This window comes from Protopterus annectens, chromosome 6.part0 (genome assembly GCF_019279795.1).
Source record: "Protopterus annectens isolate FY-2018-M chromosome 6.part0, PAN1.0, whole genome shotgun sequence".
NCBI lineage: Eukaryota > Metazoa > Chordata > Ceratodontiformes > Protopteridae > Protopterus > Protopterus annectens.
The window spans coordinates 320180021-320202100 of record NC_056737.1 but is presented as its reverse complement, the minus strand read 5'-3'; the positions used below and the strand labels follow the sequence as shown (position 1 = coordinate 320202100).

The following is a 22080-nucleotide window of genomic DNA, read 5'->3' as shown; positions in this document are numbered from 1 at the left end:
GTATATTCAAACTGATACTTCTAGAATAAGGGTTTACCATGCAACATGTAAATCCTTATAACTAATGTCTTAGCATTAAAGCTGTATATCAATAAGGGGTCCCCTTTACATAACTGAAACGACACTTACCTGACTTTCACATGGTCGAGCCAAGAACACCAAAAGGACAAAACACTGACTGCTTGGAAGACCGATGGGGAACCAACGGAAAGTAACTGTCTGGCCTGCACGTCGAACCTTGCCTCTTACCTCCAAGGTAGTGCGATCTCAGAGTTGGAATATTTACTTGGGGGTGGGGGGGCAAAGCCCCCCATGTGGGTGTGTTGTCTTTGCTTATGATTTAGTGTTCTTATCGGGCTGGCCAGCAGATTACTTACCATTAGTTCCTCGATGGTGTTCCAAGTGGTTGATGTTTTGTCCTTTCAGTGTTCTCAGCTTGATCACGTGAAAGTCGGGTAAGTAGCATTTTGGTTATGTGTAGGGGACAGACCCATAAGTAACAATACTGGTGTTACATGGGTGTAGTAGGGTGCAGTGCTGATACTGATGTTACTATGGTTGCTGATAATAGTGTTACACCTGTTGTGTTACACTTGTGCTTTAGGAAGCAGTCCTGATGATGCTGTTACAGCATTGTGACAGGAAGATGTGCTGGTACTGGCATTACACTGGCTATTCATATTTATAGGTTCATAGGTGTGTACTAGGCTAATGGCCCTGGAGCCTTTACAAGCCTAGCCCATAGAAGTGCCCTGGCATCATGCCACCCAACTTTAGTTCCCAGTGCCTCTATCAAGTAGAGCCACTGGAGTGATCCCTGGGGTGAACTTTCTATTACTCATCCACTCATCAAGATTTCTCTTGAAGAGGGACAGCGAGGTGCTCTGCTTGACATGTATGGGAAGTCTATTCCAGAGCATGGGCAGTTTCTGAGTGAGGAACCTGTCCCTCCAGCATGTTCTGTTGATTGGGGTAATGAAGTTGAGGTCTCTGGAGCCTGGGGTGTGGAGGGATTGGGATTTCTTAAGATGTAGCATTTCTAACAGGGCCGGGTCAGACATGGCTTTGTAAGTCAAGCAGAGGTCGCCTCTAAGTAGGCAATATGAGACAGAGAATAGCTGGAGTCTTTTGAGTCTGTCCATGTAGGACATGTGTTTAATGCTTAGGATCCTCTTCATGAGGTACTTCTGTGGCCTCTCCAGCTGTAGCAGGTGTCTAGTGAGGTACATGCCAAATGGGGCATTATACTCAATGATTGGTCTAATAAGGAAAGAGTAGAGAGAGACGATGACCTCTTTCTTCCTGGATGCTAAACCCTTGGTAAGGAGATGTGCTACATAGAAGGGCTTTCTGACCACAGTGGCAATGTGGTGGTCGAAGAAGAGGTTGCTGTCAACCTACACCTCCAGATCTCTTATAACGCCTTCAGTGTTCAGTAGGCTCCCATCAATGTGGTAATTAGTGGGAACTGAGTTTTTACCAAAGGGGATGACGATGCATTTTTTGGTGTTAAGCTTAAGGCCATGGTTTCGACACCAGTCACTGGTCTCAGTGGGGCCTTTCTGTAGGATGTCTGCATCACTTGGGGAGTTAATAATGGTTCCCAACTTGCAGTCGTTTGCGAACTTGGTCAGCCAGAGTCCCTTTGTGTTGATCTGGACTTCTGAGAAGTAGATGCTGAACAGGAGAGGACCCAGAACTGATCCCTGTGGGACTCCACTCATGACTGTTCAGCAGTCTGACTTGGAGTCCGCTTCTTTCACACTGTGTGTTCTATCTGTGAGCCAATTTGCAACCCACCTAGTGATATAGGGGTTGATGCCTAATTTGGTTAGTTTATCAATAATTCCCGAGTGAGGAATGGTATTAAAGGCCTTTGCCAGATCAAGGTAGGCTGTATGCACTGCCTTACCTTCATCCACAGCCCTGGTGACTGACTCAAGGAAGTCAACCAGGTTGAGCAGGCATGATCTCCCTTTCACAAAGCCAAACTGCATGGGGACTAGAGTTTGGAGATTCCCTATATCTTTGTTAATTAGGTCCATGATGATGCACTCCATAGCCTTACATATCAGACTCATCAGACTAATGGGGCGATAGTTCTCAGGGTCTGTAGTCGCTCCCCTCTTTATGGAGAGGGATGACTGAAGAAGTGCACCATTTGCATGAGGTGAGGGTGTGACTGAACAGGGCACACAGATGTGGTGCCAGTTCGCTTTGTAGTTCATGTAGAACACAGCCAGGGATATTATTGGGTCCCATGGAAGCTGTATTCTTGGCCTTAGACATTGCAGCTTTAACCTGTTCTGCAGTAATGCTGGGTGCCTGGCATTCTTCCGGTATTGTGATTGGTCCTTTAGGGGGGAGAGAAGGGTAAAGTTGGCACTGAGTCTGTTGGCAATATATGTTGGCTCAGTATAGCAGGTACCATTGTGCAGTATCTATCTATCTTTGTTTACCTGGAAAGTCCGACTGGGTAATACCAATTTTCAGCAGAAGCCTGGGGAGAAAAGTTCTATTTGTTTACATTGCATTATACTCAGCTCCAGTTAAACACAGAATAGTTACATTTCTATGTACATTTATACACATAGAGTAGTTACACATACAGTACTTATATTTATACATTCTAAAGATTTTACAAAGGTAGATAGAAGTTGCTTAAGAGAAAGCCCACATGCAACTTAGCGGATTGTACAGGCAGCAGTTATGTATAAAAATTGTTTTGTCATTTCAGTGAAAGATTGAGAGTATTCTGTTTAGGAGAGTATTTGGAGAGTATCATACAGTGAGCACAAAGTCTTAACTTAGTAATGAGCATGTGCAGGAGTAGGATTGGTTAACATTGTTTAAGCAGTGGATTAAAACTATTGAGTTTTTGGAGAGTTTTATTTGTACAGGGAGATTATTATAGAGTTTAGCAATGTACTGAGAGTAGAATGAGTTCCCTGCAACATTATTTGACTTATCTGTGAGTACTAAGACTCTGTTACTAGACCGGAGGTCCTGTGCTGGACAGTAGGGCAGTAATATTTTTTTTTTTAGTGCAGGTATTTTTCTGGATGATGAATGAGTTTGTGTGCTGTAGTTAGTTGCGAATATATTAGGTAGTTGTGCAATTCAAGCCAGTTTAATTGCTTTAAGCTATGACAATGGTTGGTCCTATCAGGGAGACTGGTGACAAATTTAGCTATTTTATTGTAGAAGGAGGTGAGTTTCTTTCTTTGAGTATTGTTTAAGTTTGTTAGGAGAGAAACACCGTATAAAAGAATTGGCAGTAAGAAGGTAGTGACTAGAGGTGTTTTTTTGTATTATCTGTAAGAAAACCTTTGATCTTATAAAGGGAGCCTAGTTTCCGGTGTGTAGATTTAATGGTGTGCAATATATGCTGGTTATAGATGAGATTTTCATCTATTATAACACCTAGAAATTTACTGCGAATTACCGTTTCTGTAACAGTATTATTTGCTGACTTTATGATGAAAGATTGCTTTTGATTTTGGCAACATTTTGAGGTTAAAAAGGATTAACTTAAGTTTTCTTGGGGTTGAGTAGGACATTTAATTCTTGCAACCAGGTTTGTACAGAGGAGAAAGATTTCTGGGTAATGTCTTGGAGCTTGTTTATTGTTGAAGCTATATGTATTAATGCTGAGTCATAATTAAACCAACATGGTAATTGGAGGCATGGCCAGCCTTAGGCATAGGGGAACTAGGCAACTGCCTAGGACACCATACAGGCCGGCCTCATAAAGGGCACAAGTTTAATTGACTTACTTTACTTAAATATATGTTCTTCTCCACTATTCCGCCCTGTACTGTAGCGTTTGCGCCCTCCCCCCACTTCCTCAGTCCAAAGCATGATTCACACATAGCAGATACCACCGTCCCCTGCTGTGTTCTTCCATTCCCTCCCCCTGCATCTATGTGATCGTCAGCATTAAAGCACCCAATCAGTGATACTTTCATACCACCGACATCCCTGGCTGCTGCTCCAATTGATAGAATAAAAGTTTGATCATGCGTGCCTCTCATCCCTTTCTTCATTAATGAGATTGAGGCGATGGATCTTTTGGATTTTTTATTTCCCATGGACGTGTGAATCGGCGACCTGGGTCTCGACCATGTGGGCAGACAAAGAGTGGTGTTATTTGGGATTTTTATTTGTGTGCTTAAGGTAAGTGAAGTCAGGGAGCTAAATACATTCCAATAAAAGGCATAATCTTGCTGACACTTTTGGGCATACAGGGCTGTTTTGGCATACTTTTTGATTAAATAACACATAGGTTGCTTGCGTTTGTATACAAAGGAAAAGCCCATACAGAAATTGTCAGTGACTTAGGGTAGAGCAGGATTTACTGCCCTGGGACACTGAAAAGAAATGATACATTTGTATTTTCTTATACCAAGAAGTCTGTTTGGGTAAAGAAAGCGAGATAGCTGTATATGAAATCGTGATGTTTTCTTTCTAATTTGAGTGTGTCTAAGATGGGTTGTAGCTTCATATGGTCCGTTTGTAGCTTGTACTGTATCTCTCCCCTTTTCCCATTTAAATGTAGCTAGATTGTCTTTTAGAACTATGAGGGTTTTAAGAAATTTCCCTTTTGACGGATTATGCATTGCTGCCCGTCAATACAGTATTTTCCCCCCGAGAGAAGTGAATTTGTGCTGGAGCTGGTGCTGTGCAAGAAGGAGTTTGTGATGGAGTGAATTAGTGATTTTTTTTTATAGTGACAGGTTTTGCGTGTGTCGTCAGTGTCATGTATATGTTTCTCATTGCGATCTCGTTTAAATAAACTTCTTGGTATGGGAGCACTTGCTAGTGATACAAATCAAGTGAGTCATCTTATGTGATTTGGACCAAATGAGATATTTGCTCAGCTCATTTTACGCTGATTGAAGCTCATTGAAGAGAAACATCTGCAGGCAGTTGGTAATTGTAGGCTTTTATTTTTATTAGTTCTTTTCTCACCTGACAAGACTCACAAGGTAATCTATAGTGCTGATGTTTCTCAGCAACTGTACCTTGTGAATCTTGCCAGGTAACAAAAGAACTAATAAAAATAAAGGCTCAGGTATCAACTGTCTGCAAATGTTTTAAATGTTATCGTAGGGTCAGGAAAATCTCCTTTTATGAAAAGATAATTCAGCTAGCCAGAAAATAATGTAGCATGCTGCATGCATGCACGCACTTTAATTTATTTAAAATGCTGTTGTGTGCCACTGTTGAGATATGACTAAAAGAATGCAGGCAGTGAGTATTGCCAAAGATTAGTTTCATAAGTCTCATTGAACTGCATTTTGAATTGAATTCTTGTACTATTAATGTTTACATTACTAACCTAATCTTTGGCAATACTGACTGCATTCTTTAAAAACATCCACAACTTGAAGACTTTGCTCCCCCACTTATTTTTTGGCTTTGTGTGTCCAGAACGTGAAATCATAATGCCCTGCAGTAAATGTTAGCTTTGCATTTATATTTCTCATTCAGGAATTTTTCAGTGTCCGTTCATGTTCACATTTTAAACACCCTGCGAAGAAACAATATTTTCTTCATCTATAAAATGCTGATTAAATATTTTTTGTAAAGTTGGGAATCGATTGGTAAACCTGGAAGGTCAAGGACTTAGTCTTGGCCACTGTTTTGTTCTGTCAGTGGTATCTATGTTTTGGCACTTTCAGCATTCTAGCTGCTTCAGCTGCCCTCAGTTTGTAGTAAAAGTTCTGAATCCTCAGAATCTTAGTAGGTTATAATTTTTTTGGAAGGGAACAAAGGCAGCTGTGAATCTTTGCTCTATGGGCTTTTTCCTTGGCCAGAAAACTTTAAATAAGATGCATTACATGCTATGAACAGCTAGGAAGAAAAAAAATCTAAAGTGTGAGATTTCATTCAAACCCAATACTGATACAGTGAGAAAGTTAAATGGTATAGAAATGTCACAGAAGAGGAACACAACTAAGTCTTGTGCTATTTACGTGATAGTTTTCATTTTTAGGGTGGAGAATACACTTTATAAGAGGGAATATGTTAGGGTGTAGTTGTATTAAAGCAAGTAAATGACATTTTCGAAAGTAAGCACAGGATATGAAACTTAAGAATATAACTTGGAAAGCAGGACCATGTTAGGATTCTGTGAAGATCAGTCTTTAAATGAGTGGTGGGTCAGAAAAAGTGATCTTGAAGAATGCTGTGCCTAAAACACTCTGGGCAAGGCAATATGTAAACATTTTTATTTATTATAGATGGAATCAGTACTTTCTGAACAAGGAGTGCATCTTCAAACGTTCCTCATAAGTCTGAGGTATAGAAAATACTATACTGTAAAAAGTACAGAATGGTAATTAATATATCAAACAACATGCATCTTAGTTATGTGGGGAATGTGAACAAAAATAACCAGATGATTGATATGTGTAATGCATCTGCCGTGACTGAATTTGCAAAAAGATGTAGTGAGGCAGAACCAAGGAGTCTGCTCAGAATGGATGCACAAAATGTCATTTTTGGGTTGCTTGCATGCATTGCATGTGTAGATAAATTAATGCAGGTTTGACAGATGCAAAACTAGTTTCTGTAAGCAAATTCTAGGCAAACTCATTGAATATTGCCAGCTTGCATTCTCAGTGGTGTAATTGTATTGAAGCGGAAGAGGTATGACAGACTTTTGTGGAAATTGCTACTTAATTTGATCAGTTCAAGCTAGGTAACAAGGCAATGAATCATGCAGTGCTCGGTGACTGCATCACACTATAGCCATTTTGCAACTGGCCTGTATCTGGTGTTGATATTTCCACACTGTCCAGATTTTTGCCTTATTTTTTTGTCAGATCACAATGTGTTGCTGACATTGAAGTATGTTGACTTGACCTGTGAAGAGTATGAAGCACACATCGGGGTATGTAGTAATTAATGTGTAACAGTTTAGGCAAAGTCATGTACACTGCAGAGTTGATGCTGCACCAGAGTAAATGACACAAGTTCTATGCGTAAACATCAATGAACTTTGTAAAAAGCAGTTTTATTACTGTGTCATGGCTGTAGATAAAATCTTGAAGGAGCAACAGGTCAAACAGGTTTATTAGGGAGAATTCACTTGTAGGAACAGATCAAGCAGGTTTATTAAGGAGAATTCACTTGCAGGTTAACTACATTACAAGGTATCTTTGTTACAGTATGGCAAAGCATTCATTGATTTTCCATGCATTTAAAAAAATGAAAGATGTGGGAGTGACCTACCTGTGGGCGTGGCTCACATAGGGGTGTTCCTTGAGTATGGTATGGGTGGGGCTTAAGGGGCGCCAGAGCACTACTTCACCTAGGGTGTCATTTCAGCTAAGGCTGGCCCTGATTGGAAGTGTGAAGGTTATTAATCAATATATTAAATAGGAGAGGACCCATGATAGAGACCTGAGGGATGCTTATAGTAACTGGTTGAAAGGATGAGCAGGTTTGTTCCCATTTAATGGCTTACAGGTAGGTAACTAAGTAACATGACAAGGAGTTTTGTGAAAGTCTTTCTGAGGAGAGAAAAATTAGTAGCTGCTGGTGTGAGACATTATCAAATGCATTTGACAAGTCTAAGAACATGGTGGACACAAGTAGGCCATTGTTTCTATGTTGGTTTATTACATTAGTAAAATGTAGTAGAGCAGTAGTGGTGCTGTGCCGTGGCCTAAAGCCACGTTGTGTTGTTTCTGAAAACAAGTTATTTGAGGTTAGGTATTACATCAGCTGCATATGGATGCATTTCTCTAATATTTTGGAGGGGGGGGTCGCAATTTGTCTGTAGTTATTAGTCTATAGATGTGCCACTTTTGTGCAGTGGTATGATGTAGGATTTTTTACACAGTAATGGGACGTATCTTTCTGCTATGGGCTTATTAATTAGTATGGACAAAGGGAAGGCTATGACTTCTGCAGGTAGTCTGATGGTAGTTGGTCTGCAGATATGGAAGTAGATTTTAATTTAAAGAGCAACTTCATTCTGAGTGAGGTAGGAACTGGACTAAAATTGAAGAGCTGTGGATGTTTTTTTTTTTGGTAGGGGTAGAGGAAGGCAGATGTATTAGTGTTTAAGAGAGATAATACTGATTGTAGAAAAGTAGGAATTAAACTGTGTGTTGATGCAGTCTGTCTTACTGTCTGTTTTTGGAGAGGGACTGGTCGTCTTGTCAGGGTGGAGTAGTTTATTTACTGATGACCAAAAATGATTAGAGTTGTTTTGATGTTTGTCTTGTAGTTTGGTATAGTATGTTTTCTTGTGCCATTTGACATGGATTTTTTTTGCACGATTTCTACGATGTCTAACTTGCTGGAAGGCATTTTGAGATTTATTTTTATACCAGTTTTCCAGGCTTCATCCCTTTTTATCATAAGTTGTTTTGTTTTTTTTGTTGGGCATGGTGTAGGTTTGGACTTTACTCTTTTATTCCATACTGGTGCTGGATTGTTCAAGGTCTGTAAGAATTTGTTATTAAAGTGTTCTACAGCAGCACCTAGTGGCATTGTTCTAAGTACATTCCTGTTATATTGTTTTAATGCTTCATTGAAAATATCTTTGCTGAAATTGGCTGTGTTCCGTATTTGTTTAGAGATAATATGTTTATGTAAATAATGGTGAGTTCTAATGGCATATGTTTTATGTGGTCACTTATGCCTACTTTTGTCAGTTTGCCTAGTTTGTTTCTAAAGATCGACTATAATGTTGAGTGTCTCCCTCAAGTTTATGGATTCAGTGGGGGTAGGGGGATTTATGAGTTGCCAGTCTATATTTAAGTCTGCAAGTATTAAAGTATGTCCTTCTGTATCACTGTTGCAGTATTCTTAAATATAAGGGGATGTCTCATCCCCGGCAGCTTGACATTCGGCTAGTGTGCATTACATTAAAAGATCTTGTTTATGCTCCCTGCATAGAATATAGGGCATAAAGTAGATGTACGAACACCACTTCCCAGAACTTCTTTTGCCACCAGTTCAAACACCATTGTTGCAAGCTGGTTTGGAATTTTTGTTGCTGTACTGTATTTTGCAACACCGGATAAGTGCCCTGTTGAGGTTATTTTTTTTTCCCCTAAATTTCTTGATCTTGTATTTTATCACTACCTAGCAGTTCATGTCATCCAAGAGGGGAAAATGTCAGTGTGGGAGGTGGGTTCCCCATAAGGATTGTCATGAACAGTGTCTTTTTTGTTTGAGTGCTTCCCATGACCATACTGCTTATAGTATCTGTAAGGCATTTGTGCCTAAAACACTCAGAAGTTATTTGTCTTCTCTGCCCATTTATCTGGAAAACCAAAGGCATAGACAGTTGGCCAGGGTACAATGGCAGAATCCTTTAACCTAAAGATACTCCCACTAGGTATGAAGAAGGCCAAGAAGTCTCTGCTGGATTCTTTAGCTGTCCAGCCTCCACCAGACATCCCTCTAGAAGCAGATGATAGCTCTGTAGGTTGTTTGGTCTTTACGTCAGATTCCTCTGCTCCAACCCTGCCAGAGGCCAGCCTGGATCCATCTTTTCACATGTCCTCTGAGGCTTTGCAGGCATTTGATCTGGATGTCAATGGGGAGCTGCAGTTGCTCATGTCAGGGGGTCCTAGAGGGATTCTGCAGATATTGGTGAAGGAGGACATCCCGGGTTCCCTTCTAGAATCTCCCCAAGGGTCAGAATCTCTTGTATTTGTTAGAGCCGATACCCCCTCTAAGAAAAGACAAAAGCTGAAACATATTTCAGTTTCTCCTTTGAACCCTAAAAGGGAATGGCAGGAGTTTATTCAGGGCATGTTCTCTGTCTTAATGGCTCTGAAGCCTCCTCAAGGGGGTTAAGTCCCTGCTCCTCCTTGGATCTCGACCCCTTCTAAATGGTTTAGGGAACCAGATTCTTTGGATGAGGATTCTCTGTCTAGTGAGGGGTCTTTGTCTTACTCTTCTCAGATGCTTTTAATTTAGCTTACTTTTCTAATGACGAGGAGCCTGTTAACCCCGAGTCTCCTTTCGAGGAATTATCCTTTGGGGGAACACTTGCTAGGATGATGGAGTTCTTTAAGTGGAGTTCTTCTCAAGTGTCAGATATTCAGAAAATAAATTATGAATTGCTTCATGTGGATACTCCTAAACCATTGGCAGTTCCTCCTGTGTTGGCTGCCTTGTTGGATACTGTCATTGCTGCTTTAAGTCTCCTGATTCTCAGCCTCCTTCTCCTAAGAAACTTGAAGGTTTCTATAAGGTTTCTGAGGATTGTCAATTTTTATTTAAATGTCCTTCTGCTGATCCTGCTGTGGTGTCAGTCTTTTTTGTCAGGCCTTCTAAACTTTTGCCTTCGGATAAGGATAACAAGGCAATGCAGAGGACTGGCAAGAAGGCTTACTCTGCTTCTACTTTGGCCTTTAGGCTATTAATTATCAAGCCTTGATGGCTCTGGCTAGTCAGGTTATCTCTACCCTCCCTGAGTCTGATGGCAAATCCTTTGCCTTATCTTTTTTCGGTTCTGCTTCTTAAGTGGCTTGCCACTCTATTAAGTGTAGCTTTTATGCTGCTGATGCTTCTTCTAGGGCTGTAGCTTTTAGGGTCCATCATGTGGCATTATTCTTGGCTTTGTCTCCAGTCTCTTCCTGAGCATATTAAGGCCAAGTTGTTAGTTACTCCTTTTCAAAATATTCATCTTGTTGGGTCTGCTGCTGCTGACTTGTTTAAGTCTCTTCAAGAGAAAGGCAAAGCTTTGCAAGACCTTGAACATATTTTTGTATCTCCTAGCCCTAAGTTTGAGAGGAATTTTTCTTCTAGGTCTGCTTTTGTTCGCAGGCATTCCTGCCTGGCTTCTAAGGGCAGGAAGGTGGGATGCAGGCCCTCCCTGGTAAGGCTTCTCAGATTTATGTAGCCTAGAAGTCTCCTTTATCTGATAGGCCTGCTTCTCTTTGACAATTAGCACCCCCCCCCGCCTTTAGCACAAGTTCCTTTGTCCCTTTGGCTGTCACTTTAGCTTCCACACTGGCATCTTGTCACTTCAGATTCTTGAGTTCTTTCTATCATCCATTAGGGTTACTTCATGGTATGGAAGTCTCTCCCTCCTTTTTTAGGGATTCCTCAACCTCCTCTAGAGCAATGTTCTCATTTTCTGGAGGTCCTAAGGTCCTTGTTGAACCAAGGGACCATTCAACCTGTCCCCCTTTCTCAAGTGGGATGGGGTTTTTATTTCAAGATGTTCCTGGGTCCTTGAAAGGAGGGCACTTGGAGACCTATTTTGGATCTCTCCCAGCTCAACACCTTTTTAGAGATCCCTTCTTTTTGAAGGCTTACTCTGCAAACTCTCTTTTCTCTTTTATTACCCCAGGCTTCCCTGGTGTCTCTGGATTTGAAAGATGCTTACCTTCATATCCGTATTCACCCTCTCTTCAGGAAGTGTTTACGTTTCTCTGTATTTTCCTCTCATTTTCAATTCTCTGCTTTGCCCTTTGGCCTCTCTACTGCCACAAGGGTATTCACAAAATGCCTAGCTCTTGTGATTGCCTTCTGCAGGCTCCAAGGCACTCCGATTTTTCCTTATCTAGGTGACCTGTTGCTTCAGACCCCTTTTCCCAGTCGATTGTTGCAGGATCTGCAGTTCACCATCTCTCTTCTTCAAAGACTGGGGTTTACTATCAACTTCCAAAAGTACGTCCAGACTCCATCTCAGGATCATGTGTATCTGGGTTGCAGGATTCAGACGGTGCTCATGTTGGCCTCTCTTCTGCCTCCAAAGGTTTTGTCATTGACAGCCTTCTTTCAGTCTCTTCTTCCCGATGGCCATGCCAGCCAGGGAATTTCTTCAGGCCCTGGGATTCATGGCCTCTTCTATTCTGATGCTTTTACTTGCCAGACTGCACATGCAGAAACTTCAGTGGTACCTCAAGTCAATTTGGCTTCCCCATAGTCACCCTCTGACTTTCAGGGTACCTCTCCTTCCCTGTCTCAAGAAGAAATTTGAGTGGTGGACTTGACAGGTCACTCTCAACTCAGGCCGGCCCTTTGAGCCTCCAGTCCCTTCTCAAAAGCTGTTCACCAATGCCTTGGATGTGGGGTGGGGGGCTTCTCTGGGTCTCCTGAAAGTTCAGGGTCTTTGGCCCCTCTATCAGCAGTCATACCATATCAACATCAAAGAGTTGATGGCCCTGATTCTGGCCCTTCAGGCTTTTCACCCCAGGTTCTCTCCGGGATTCTTGAAAATGTACACAGACAACACTACCATGATGTGGTATGTCAACAAGCAAGGGAGGAAAAAATCTTACCTTCTCCGCAGGATGGCAGTTCAGGCTTGGGAAGTGGCTGTCAGTTATCAGTTAACTCTTCAGGCTGTGCACATTCCTTGAGAGTACAATCTTGTGGCAGACACTATGAGCAGGTCCAAAACACTTGTTCATGAATGGATGCTTCACAGAGATGTGTTTCTGGACATTGTTCATTGGTGGGGTATGCCTCAGGTAGATCTTTATGCCTCCCCTTTGAACAGACAACTTCCTGTCTTCTGTTCCAGAGTGCCATGCCATCTCGCCTGGAAGACAGATTCCCTATCATTTCCATGGAAGGGGAGGTTTTTTTATGCTTTACCTCCTCTTTGTCTACTTCCACGAGTCCTGGAAAAGATTCAGCTGGACTCCCCAAAAATCTTGCCAGTGACGCCCTTTTGGCTGTGATACCACTGGTTCCCCCTCTTAATGCATTTGGCTAGGGGCAATAATCACAAGTTAATTCATTGGTTGGATCTCCTCACACAGGACAAGGGCCTCTCATCCATTCCCACTTGTCCACTCTGCAACTGCCATTGTGGCTGATAGGGTTTTGATCCTTTTCTGGCATCTCTTTTCTGAGGACGTGCTCCTAGTTTTACAGGAGGCAAGGAAACCCTGAACCAGAAAATATTATATGTCTAAATGGAAGAGTTTTTTGGACTTTGCAGCATTGTATCTGGAACACTGTTTTGTTGCTGCGATTACTTCTGCTTGGAGGGATTCTGAGCTCCAGGCCCTTATGGTCATTCCTCCTTTTTTGTTTTTTTTTCACAGGGACAGCATGCCCCTTCATACTAATCCTTCTTTTATGCCTAAGGTGGTTAATGAGTTGTTTTTAAATCAGTTGGTACAACTCCCTTCCTTTTTCCCTTCTCCGCAGCCTGCTATTGAGAGGGTTATGCATACCCTGGATTTGCACAGACAGCTCAGGTACTATTTTGATAAAACTAGGGCTGTTCATAAGTCTGATCAGCATTTTGTTTCCTTTCATCCCAGGTCTTTGGGTTTGGCTGTTTCTAAGTAAACCATCTCCTCCTGGATTTCTAATACCATTTCTTTTTGTTATTCTTTTAATGACAAGTGTAAGTCTGCTTCTGTTAGAGCTCATTCTAATCAGGCTGTTGCCTCTCCTGGTGCATTTTTCAAGGGATTGGACACTGCTTCGATCCTTGAAGCTGCTACTTGGTTTTCAGTGCAAATCTTTAATAAGCATTATAAGTTGGATATGGTTTCTATGGCCAGAGCAGGTTTTGCTGAAACTATTTTATGTGGGTTTGTTGAGGGCTGTTCTCAGCCTTCCACATCCCATTCTGTTTCTTGAGCTTTTTTACTCTTCCTTACATTTAGGAATACTGCAACAGTGATATAGACGGACATAGTACCATTGTGTAAAATCTTGCCATAACAGTAGATGTCATTCTCTGCACTGTTGGAAGTATTCGTTCCCTCCTTTCAACCTCTTCTTGTTTTTTCTGCATTTTTTTCCTTCTGGTTGTGCATGGACTCCTTTGTCCTATGACACTTGTTCTCTACTGGGGCATATCAGTTCTGGATACTTGCATCTGTATGCCCCTTTTATGCCCTATGTTCTGTGTATGAAGCATAAATCTGACATACCGAGCAAACAAGATATTTTAATCTAATGCACATTGTCCGCGTGTCGGGCTGCCCAGGACAAGACATCCCCTTATATTTAGGAATACTGCAACAGTGAAGACAAGACCATCTACTGCTTGGTAAGATTTTACACAGCTGTGCTTTCATGGTTAATTTTGCCGGGATATCCAGTACAGGGTCTTTTTAGCAGTTTCAATGTTATTCTCTGGTGGTATATAAATTGTAGTTAAACATATAGTTTTTCCTATTGCTGATTTTTTAGGAGTGTTGTTAGAAGTTCAGCATTGTTAAATTTGGGTATTTCCTGTGGGAGTAAGTTGATAGAGACTATTTATAGATGATTGCTACTCCACCTGCACACTTGTTTTGCCCGTCACGCATGAGTATATTATATCCTGGGGGGGGGGGATCTCATTATCCTTTATTTCTTTTTTTAACCAAGTTTTGGTAGCTTTTACTATATCAGGAATTTATGTGTCAATGTAGGCGGAATTTATGTGTCGAAGTAGGCCTGGGCATCATGGATTTTATTGCACATACTTCTTAGGTTTATATATAATAAGGTGAGTTTGGGTTCTAGTATTTGCTACTGCCCACAGCTCCATTCATTGGTGAGTTCCAGATGGAAACACTCAACGTGTTTTTCAGAGGTGGGAGGAGCCCCACAGAGACACAGTGGAAACATGCAAACTCCAAACAGGCATTGGCCGGAGGTCAGGATCAAATCTTGTGTATGGGAGTTGAGCACCTTAACCATTATGACAACTGGTCTCTTCAACAAGTTGTACTGCCCTAGACACAGCCTACAATGAGAGAAGAGGAAGAGCCCACCCTAGAAGAAGTAAGAACAGCACTAAGGAAAATGAAGTGAGCAGCAGGTTCAGATGAGGTCACAGCAGATAGGAGAAAGATACTGGGTGAGATGGGGAGAAATGGCTTCTAAGGGTACTTATAACAGTGTGGAGAGAAAGGTGTATCCTAAATGACTGCAGAATACGCATACTCATGCCAGTGTACAAGAACAAAGGGGACATCCACAATTGTGGGTAGTACAGAGTATCAAACTCCTGTCACATTGCATGAAAGTTCTGGAGAGGTTGATTGATAAACAGAAATGTAGAGCAGTAGAAAGTAAGATGGGAGATAAGTTCAGATTCAGATCAGGATGCAGCACAACTGACCTGATGTCTGCAGTGAGACAGATAGTTGAGAAGATGCCAGAGATGAGGAAAGAGTCCATCTGGGTATTCCTGGACTTGGACAATGAATATGACAAGGTCCCAAGAAAGCTGATTTGGGCAGTACTGCAGTGGTCTGAAGTCCCAGAAACATTGGTAGAATTAGTGCAGGCTATGTACAAGGACTCAAAGACTCAAGTATGAGTAGTTTCGGTCTTACAGAGGGGTTCCCATTGAGAGTGGGTAGGCCTCAGTGTTCAGCTATGAACCCACTGCTGTTCATACTGGTGATGGACTACATTAGCAAACAGGTCAGAGGGTACAGATCATCAAAGTTGTATGCAGACAATGTGGCATTATAGGCAGACTGAAGAAGAACTTGAGCAAAGGACAGGGGAATGGAATCCAAAACTGGGGGCACATGGGATGAAACTATGTATAGATTAAGACAGGGGTGATGGCAGCAAAATGGGGGAAATGGAAGAAGCTGAGAACTGAGGTAGAAGGGACGATAGTAGAACAAGTTAATAGCTTCAAGTATCTGGGAGGGGTGGCTGAGGAGAATGGAAGTCTGAATGAACAGGTCAAAGCTAGAATCAGAGGAGCTGCAGCCAAGTAGCACAGGGTATCAGGTGTAGTATATGGCAGAAGAATGCCAAAGAAGCTGAAAAGTACAAAATAGTGGTGTAACCAGTACTACTATATGGTATAGAAACCTGGGCAGTACAGGCAGAGCATAGGAGAAAGCTAGAGGTGATGGAAATGAAGTGCCTAAGAAGGTTGGTAGGAAAAACCCTGTGGGACAGATGAAGAAATGAGAACATGAGTGAAAGCCAAAGTAGCTCCAGCTGCAGAAAAGATCAGAGAAAACAGATTACGGTGGTTTGGGCACATGTGCAGAAAAGCAGAGGACCATCTGGTGAAGAAGCTTTGGGTCAGACAGGAAGATGGTAAGAGGAAATGAGGGCATCCAGCAAAGAGGTGAATGGATTGTGTGACAGAAGATATGCAGCAGTCAGGAATGAATGTCGAAGAAGGCAGGAGTGTGGCACTGAAGCACGGGAGATGACGACATTTAACACTACACCGCAACCCCATGCAGAAAATGGGAAAAAGGTGGTTGATTATGATGATTGTACAGAAGGAAGAGTGTGGCCAGTTATATTTTGATCTTGGTTTGCTATTTGCTCATAAATTTGGATACTTAGTTTTAGGATATTTATAGATAAATCATATTTGGTTTGTTTGTAGAGATAGGGTGCTATGGAGAAAGACAGGCTGGGTAGATGCTGAGATTCTTTGTGAGGATTGGTTGAAGTCTTGTGTACTTGAAGGAAGTGGATTTGATAATTGGCTATGAAGGCTTGTAGAGTTAGGAGGAACAGTAGAAAAATCTGAGTTAGGGGCATCTTGATAACTTGTGTTTTATCTTTGCTGTAAATTAAGATTAGAAAATGTTAGGGTGCTGAGTTTGTTATAGAGATGTAATATGACAGTTAGGTGGCAAGGAGTAGGACAGTTTGAGAGACAGTGTTGGATGGTAAACTAGAGTGGGTGTTACTATCGGGAGTAATTTTATAAATGTTTTATGTCTGAAGGGAACTGATGGTATTGGTTTGTGGGATATGTGGATGGTGCTAAGAAAGTGTGGAGTAGAATGGGGTGGGTGGGAATTGGGAGTAGGGTAGTATAGCGGAGTGACTCCAAGTGTTAGTGAGGGCAAACGAAGTGGGTTGAAAACACAAGTTGGTAGAGACACAGAAAAACAATCAGTAACTGAACTTAAACAGCCACAGATCTGCTGAGAAAGATAAGTAAAAGGAACAATGCGGTCTAAAAGACCTCTGTGCCAGTAAATGAAACTCTTGATATTGTTGCTCTTTTTTAGTTGGAGAGTTAGTTAAATCTTAGTTTATCCTGACTAATGATGATATATAACAGTAAAAAATGCAGTTGTCTGTTTGAAAAACTGTATAATGGTAAGGAGGTTTCTATAGACTTTGAACTCCAAAGATCAGCAAAACAATGAGAAAAAGTAAGCCAAAATGCAGAACTGCTGCTCAGGAGAAATACAATTCTGGCAAAGAACTGAAAGTGGTTGCACAAGCATCTACAGCAAAGATAAATAAACTTGAAGGGAGACAGTGGACTGTTAAAAACAATCAATGAAGCACAGTTGAAGGAGAAAGTACAAATGGGACTGCTGTGGTCTAAGAAAATGGAGCTATTATAGTGGGCAAAGTTCTCTGTTTTAGGCTCCCAAAATATTTATAATTTACATAAAAATATAGGCACAGAATGGTGTTCAAATTGCCGCATACATATCTGTTTATTTGCAGGGACGCTTCTATAGAAAAATAAACACACCCTTTTCTAGATTAAAGAGGTAGTTGAGTGCACTGAGCCAATGGTGACTGTGCACAAATACTGGCTCAGAGCTGAACTTGATTTAATAACTGTCTCTGGGAAGGAGAAATAATAAAAGGAAGGGAGACCAAGGGTGACTTCCTTGAAGGCATCCAGTTCCACTGAAGAAAGATAGGAGGATATAAATAATGAGAGTAGCAAGTCTAGAAGAAGTGAAGAAAACATGAGAAAGAAATAGTTTTGAGTAAGAACAATAAGAGTAAATGTCAGTGTCTGTTAATGGTAAGGTGCACTGATGGCATTGGCGAAGAACGTATCAGTGATGATACTGATATTACACTGGAATGTCAGGCACTAATGCAGCCACTTGTGTTACAGTGGTACAGTAGGGTGCAATACTAATATTGGTTTTACACTGGTGTGGCAAGGTGCAATGCTAAATGCTGATGTTGCACTGGTTTCTTCTACTGGTGTCACACTGATGTGGTATAGTACAATGATGACACCGGTCTTACATTGGCACAGTAGGAAGCAGTGCTAACATGTTTGTTGCATTAGTGCAAAAAGGAGTCATGGTGATACTGGTTTTATACCAATGAAGTATGAATCAGTGCTGATACTTGTATTACACTACTGTAGTAAGGAATTGTGATGATACTGGTGCCACGCTGGTGCAGTAGAAAGCAGTGCAGATGCTTGTTACCCTAATTACTCTTAAGGTGGTACACTGCCATGAAAAGAAACCACAATGAAATGTGTGTTAAACTGGTGTGATATGGTGATATACTAACACATGTATTACACTGTTAAAGAAAGAATCAGTGTTATATTGGTGTTATAGTGGTGCAGTGCAGTGCAGTACAGAAACTGGAGTTACACAGGTGCAGAAAGGAGCATTGCTGATACTGGCTTTACTAGTACACTAGGGAGCAGTGCTGACAATGGTCTGAAACTAGTTTGATATGAAACAGTGCTGATACTGGTCTAATACTAGTCAGCAATGCTGATACTGGTGTTACACTCATGGAGCAAGGTCCTGTGCTCATATTAGTGTTACACTGATGATATCAGGAATAATCCTGACACTCTTGTTAAAAAAGCATTGCAATAGTGTGCAATGCTAATTCCGGTGTTAAACTAGTGAATTATGGAGTTAAGATTCTATTGTTGAACTGGTATCATAAGAAGCAATACTGACATTGGTGTTAAACTGGTACCATACACAGCAGAACTGATGCTGGTATAATGCTGGTTTCGTAGGGACCAGTACTGATGCTGGTGTTATATGATACCACAGGATCCAGTGCTAATACTGGTGTTAAACCTGTATTATTGCTGATAATGGTGTTACAATGATGGTAAGCAGCATTGTTGATGCTTGTATGACTCCACTTATTTGAGGGATAACTCATCAACTGGTTACAATCAACTCTTTCTCACTGAGTGCCTCACTAGTTGACTAGCTAAACCTTTCAAGTCCTGACTGTTTAAATACTACCAGAGCCAGAGGGAGAAATTTCTTATTTATAAATCTCACTGATCCTTTTTCCTCATGACAGTGTGCTCACAGAATTAACATATATAATTAGCAGGGGGGATGGGAGTCGCACTCCAGCACATGTGGGAGTAGGTGGGCTTGTTCTCTAAAATGTATATTTTCAGTGAGTGTCCTGTGTCATTGTTTAAGTACTCCAACTGAGATGTTGATGTTCCTAAGCTCTCCCCCAATAACTGACGTGGACTCTATATCACCCTTGGGCTTCCAGTGCACTCCATCAAATGTGTGATTGCTTGTGCCTACTGACAGCTACTGTTAATAGTTTGGGAAGCGAAACCTGGACTTACTGGTCATTGGCCTCTGAACACCATATCATTTGGCTGACCAGGAAGCACCACATTGTCCCTCTGAAATGTGTGAACTGACACCTGCCACTCACCCTCACTCACTCCCTTCACCCCCTTCTCAGTTCTTCCAATATATCAGCCATTAATTGAACATGGGCCATCTAGGTTGCAGTGATGACTTTTATTTCTCAACATCAAAAAGTCAGGAACAGTGAATTTTGATGATTGTCAGTCTCATCATAGCTCTTTGTATGCCTGCAGATTTAGTTGTTCTAATGTAATACAACTTAGAGAGAAAAGGGGTAGAAGCACAAAATGTTTTCCAGCTTTGAACTTTGTAACATACTTAGCTATTTAGACAGACTGTGGAGAAAAGGAAAGTGCCCATCTGATGAACAAACAGCTTTAAACGTTATTAGACACTTCATTCTGCCACACTTTTGTTTTTGTTGTTTTGCAGTGAAAACTGTATGACAGTTTTTAAAGCAGAGAAAATGTTTCAGAGGTTCTGTGGTGGCTGCTGGTAATGTTCCTAGCTTGAGACCAGAAAATAGTAGTGCTGAAAGGTGCTTAACAGAAGTGCTTAAGAACCTTTGTTAAGCACCTTTTATATGTTAGAATTACTAAATATGCCACAGGTATAATTGTGTATCTTACACTTTGAAAAATAAAGATTGTTAATTAAGCCATTTATGACACTGTCTGAGCAATGGTTTTTGGATACCTGCCAATAACCACGAGTAAAAGGAACAACAAAAAAATGAGAACTTTGTTTTTCTGCTTACAAGATCTAGATAAACAGAAAGAAAAGAGAAATATTAGTTAAGCAGTTAACATCATTGTACTAAGCTTCTGTCAGCTTGTTACTGCTGCTCAAACTGTCACCCACGCCAAACAAAAGTATTGTATGTGACAGGACAGACATGGAAAAAGGAAAAGAAATGGAAAGAAGAGCATTGCAGAATTCAAGACACGGAGATCCTGAGACGTTACAATCAAACAAAAAACATAATGTGGCCTAACAGCTAAGGGGAGGGTGCAGTACGCTTCCATTCTCAGATTAAAATACTGCTCAACATACAAAAATCTGCTAAAACATTTGATTGAGTTGCCTTGCAAATGATGCAAAGCCATTTTTGAAAATTTACTGTTCAGTAACATGATTCTTGAAATGAAGGAATCTCTTACTTGTTAGTTCTGTGAGGATTTGCATCCTGCATTTCATTTTACCCTTCTCCAACAGCATATGTCACAATTCATGTGTTTGAAGCTGTATTGCAAATATACGCATGCAGACACACAAGTGTGTATATATACACATGTCCGCATACCCATTAATATACACACATGTGCACATGCTCACTCGTCTCTCCCTCTCTCGGTCTCCATAGCTGTATACATATATATATATATATATATATATATATATATATATATATATATATATATATATATAAAAAATATACACGCAAACACACTTACACAAATATGCACATACAGCTGCACACTAATTCTTTCAGCATGTCTCTGAAAGTGTTATTGTGAAATCTGATCAAAATAAGCTCCTCTAAAGTGCTTCTTAAATAATAAATATCCCATTGGAATAAGTTCTTATAAAATCAGGCCTGTTTTGTACTGTAGTCTTATAATCTTAAAACAACAGAATTTATGTCCACCCCCCACCTTAAACATAGCAGCTACTTACATCAATGGAACAGCCCATCATGGAACCCCTATCACTGGCCTTCTTCATGATTGTAAAGAGATCTTTTGGAGCACTCTTCACTTCATAGATTTCTGAAAGTCCACCTGTAAAATCTTCCATGGCCTCAGTGGTATTCCCACCCTTCAGTGCTTCATAGGAGCCATGCAGCCTGCAGGAGAAAAAAAAAACATAACCTTGTGATTGCTACTGTAATGTATTTTTCAGATAAAGGAATTACTGCACAAACTTCGCTCTGCATTTCTAGTAATGTAATACTGTTGTTGGTTTTGGCTGTAAAAGTGCTGTAAGTCTCCAAATTTTATCATTCTTTATCTATGCTATGCCATTAAAATAAGTTTCATGGTGTATTAAAAATAAGAGATGGCAAACACAGCTACAAAATGTCATAACACACAGACACATTGACACACACTAAATAAAATCAATTACAGCACAGGAATACTTTTTTTTACATTTAGCATTTGTTACACGAGACTACAGTTTGCTTCTGTAGAAAAACAGTCATACGAAACACAAACTATGACATTCTATACAGGAGCAGTAAGCTACAACTGATAAAGTACATTTTAAAGACAAAAGCATATACGATCCTTTCCCCTAACCTCACTAGAGTTTATTAGCCAGGCAAAACGGTCATATACTTTATGAAATATAGACCAATGTTTTAGTTACTAATTGTGTAGCATAAAGCCTACAGCTGCTTTCTACATTTTCCTAAAATCCTACAAAATTTGCTTTACATTTAGAACTTTAAATCAAGTTAAAGCCCATGCATTTTTTTTATTAATTTATTTGAATTCATTAATATTCAACATGTAATTTGGTGGTAATATAATATTTAACAACAGCTGATGCAATGCAAGTCCTTTTATTTGAGATAAGTTCAATGTTATCATCAACAACAAGAAATATAGCCCAATTTTAAGTTAGGATATATATATATATATATATATATATATATATATATATATATATATATATATATAGCATTTATATGCGCCTATAACCCTGTAACAAATTTTCAATCGCACAGCAGGTATTTTTTTATCACCCTTCTCATTTAATCAAGTATCATCTTCAATAA

At 40.5% G+C, this 22080-nt stretch overlaps 1 protein-coding gene across 4 annotated transcripts in view; it reads right to left on the bottom strand.

The window, feature by feature from the left end:
- The window catches only part of CAPN3 (calpain 3), a 673389-nt gene that overhangs the window by 332369 nt on the left and 318940 nt on the right, over positions 1 to 22080 (bottom strand). For all 4 annotated transcript variants that reach the window (XM_044074071.1, XM_044074072.1, XM_044074073.1 and 1 more), the window contains exon 5: positions 20976 to 21144. In XM_044074071.1, the coding sequence (XP_043930006.1) occupies positions 20976 to 21144 (169 nt within the window). The remainder of the gene's footprint in view (positions 1 to 20975; positions 21145 to 22080) is intronic.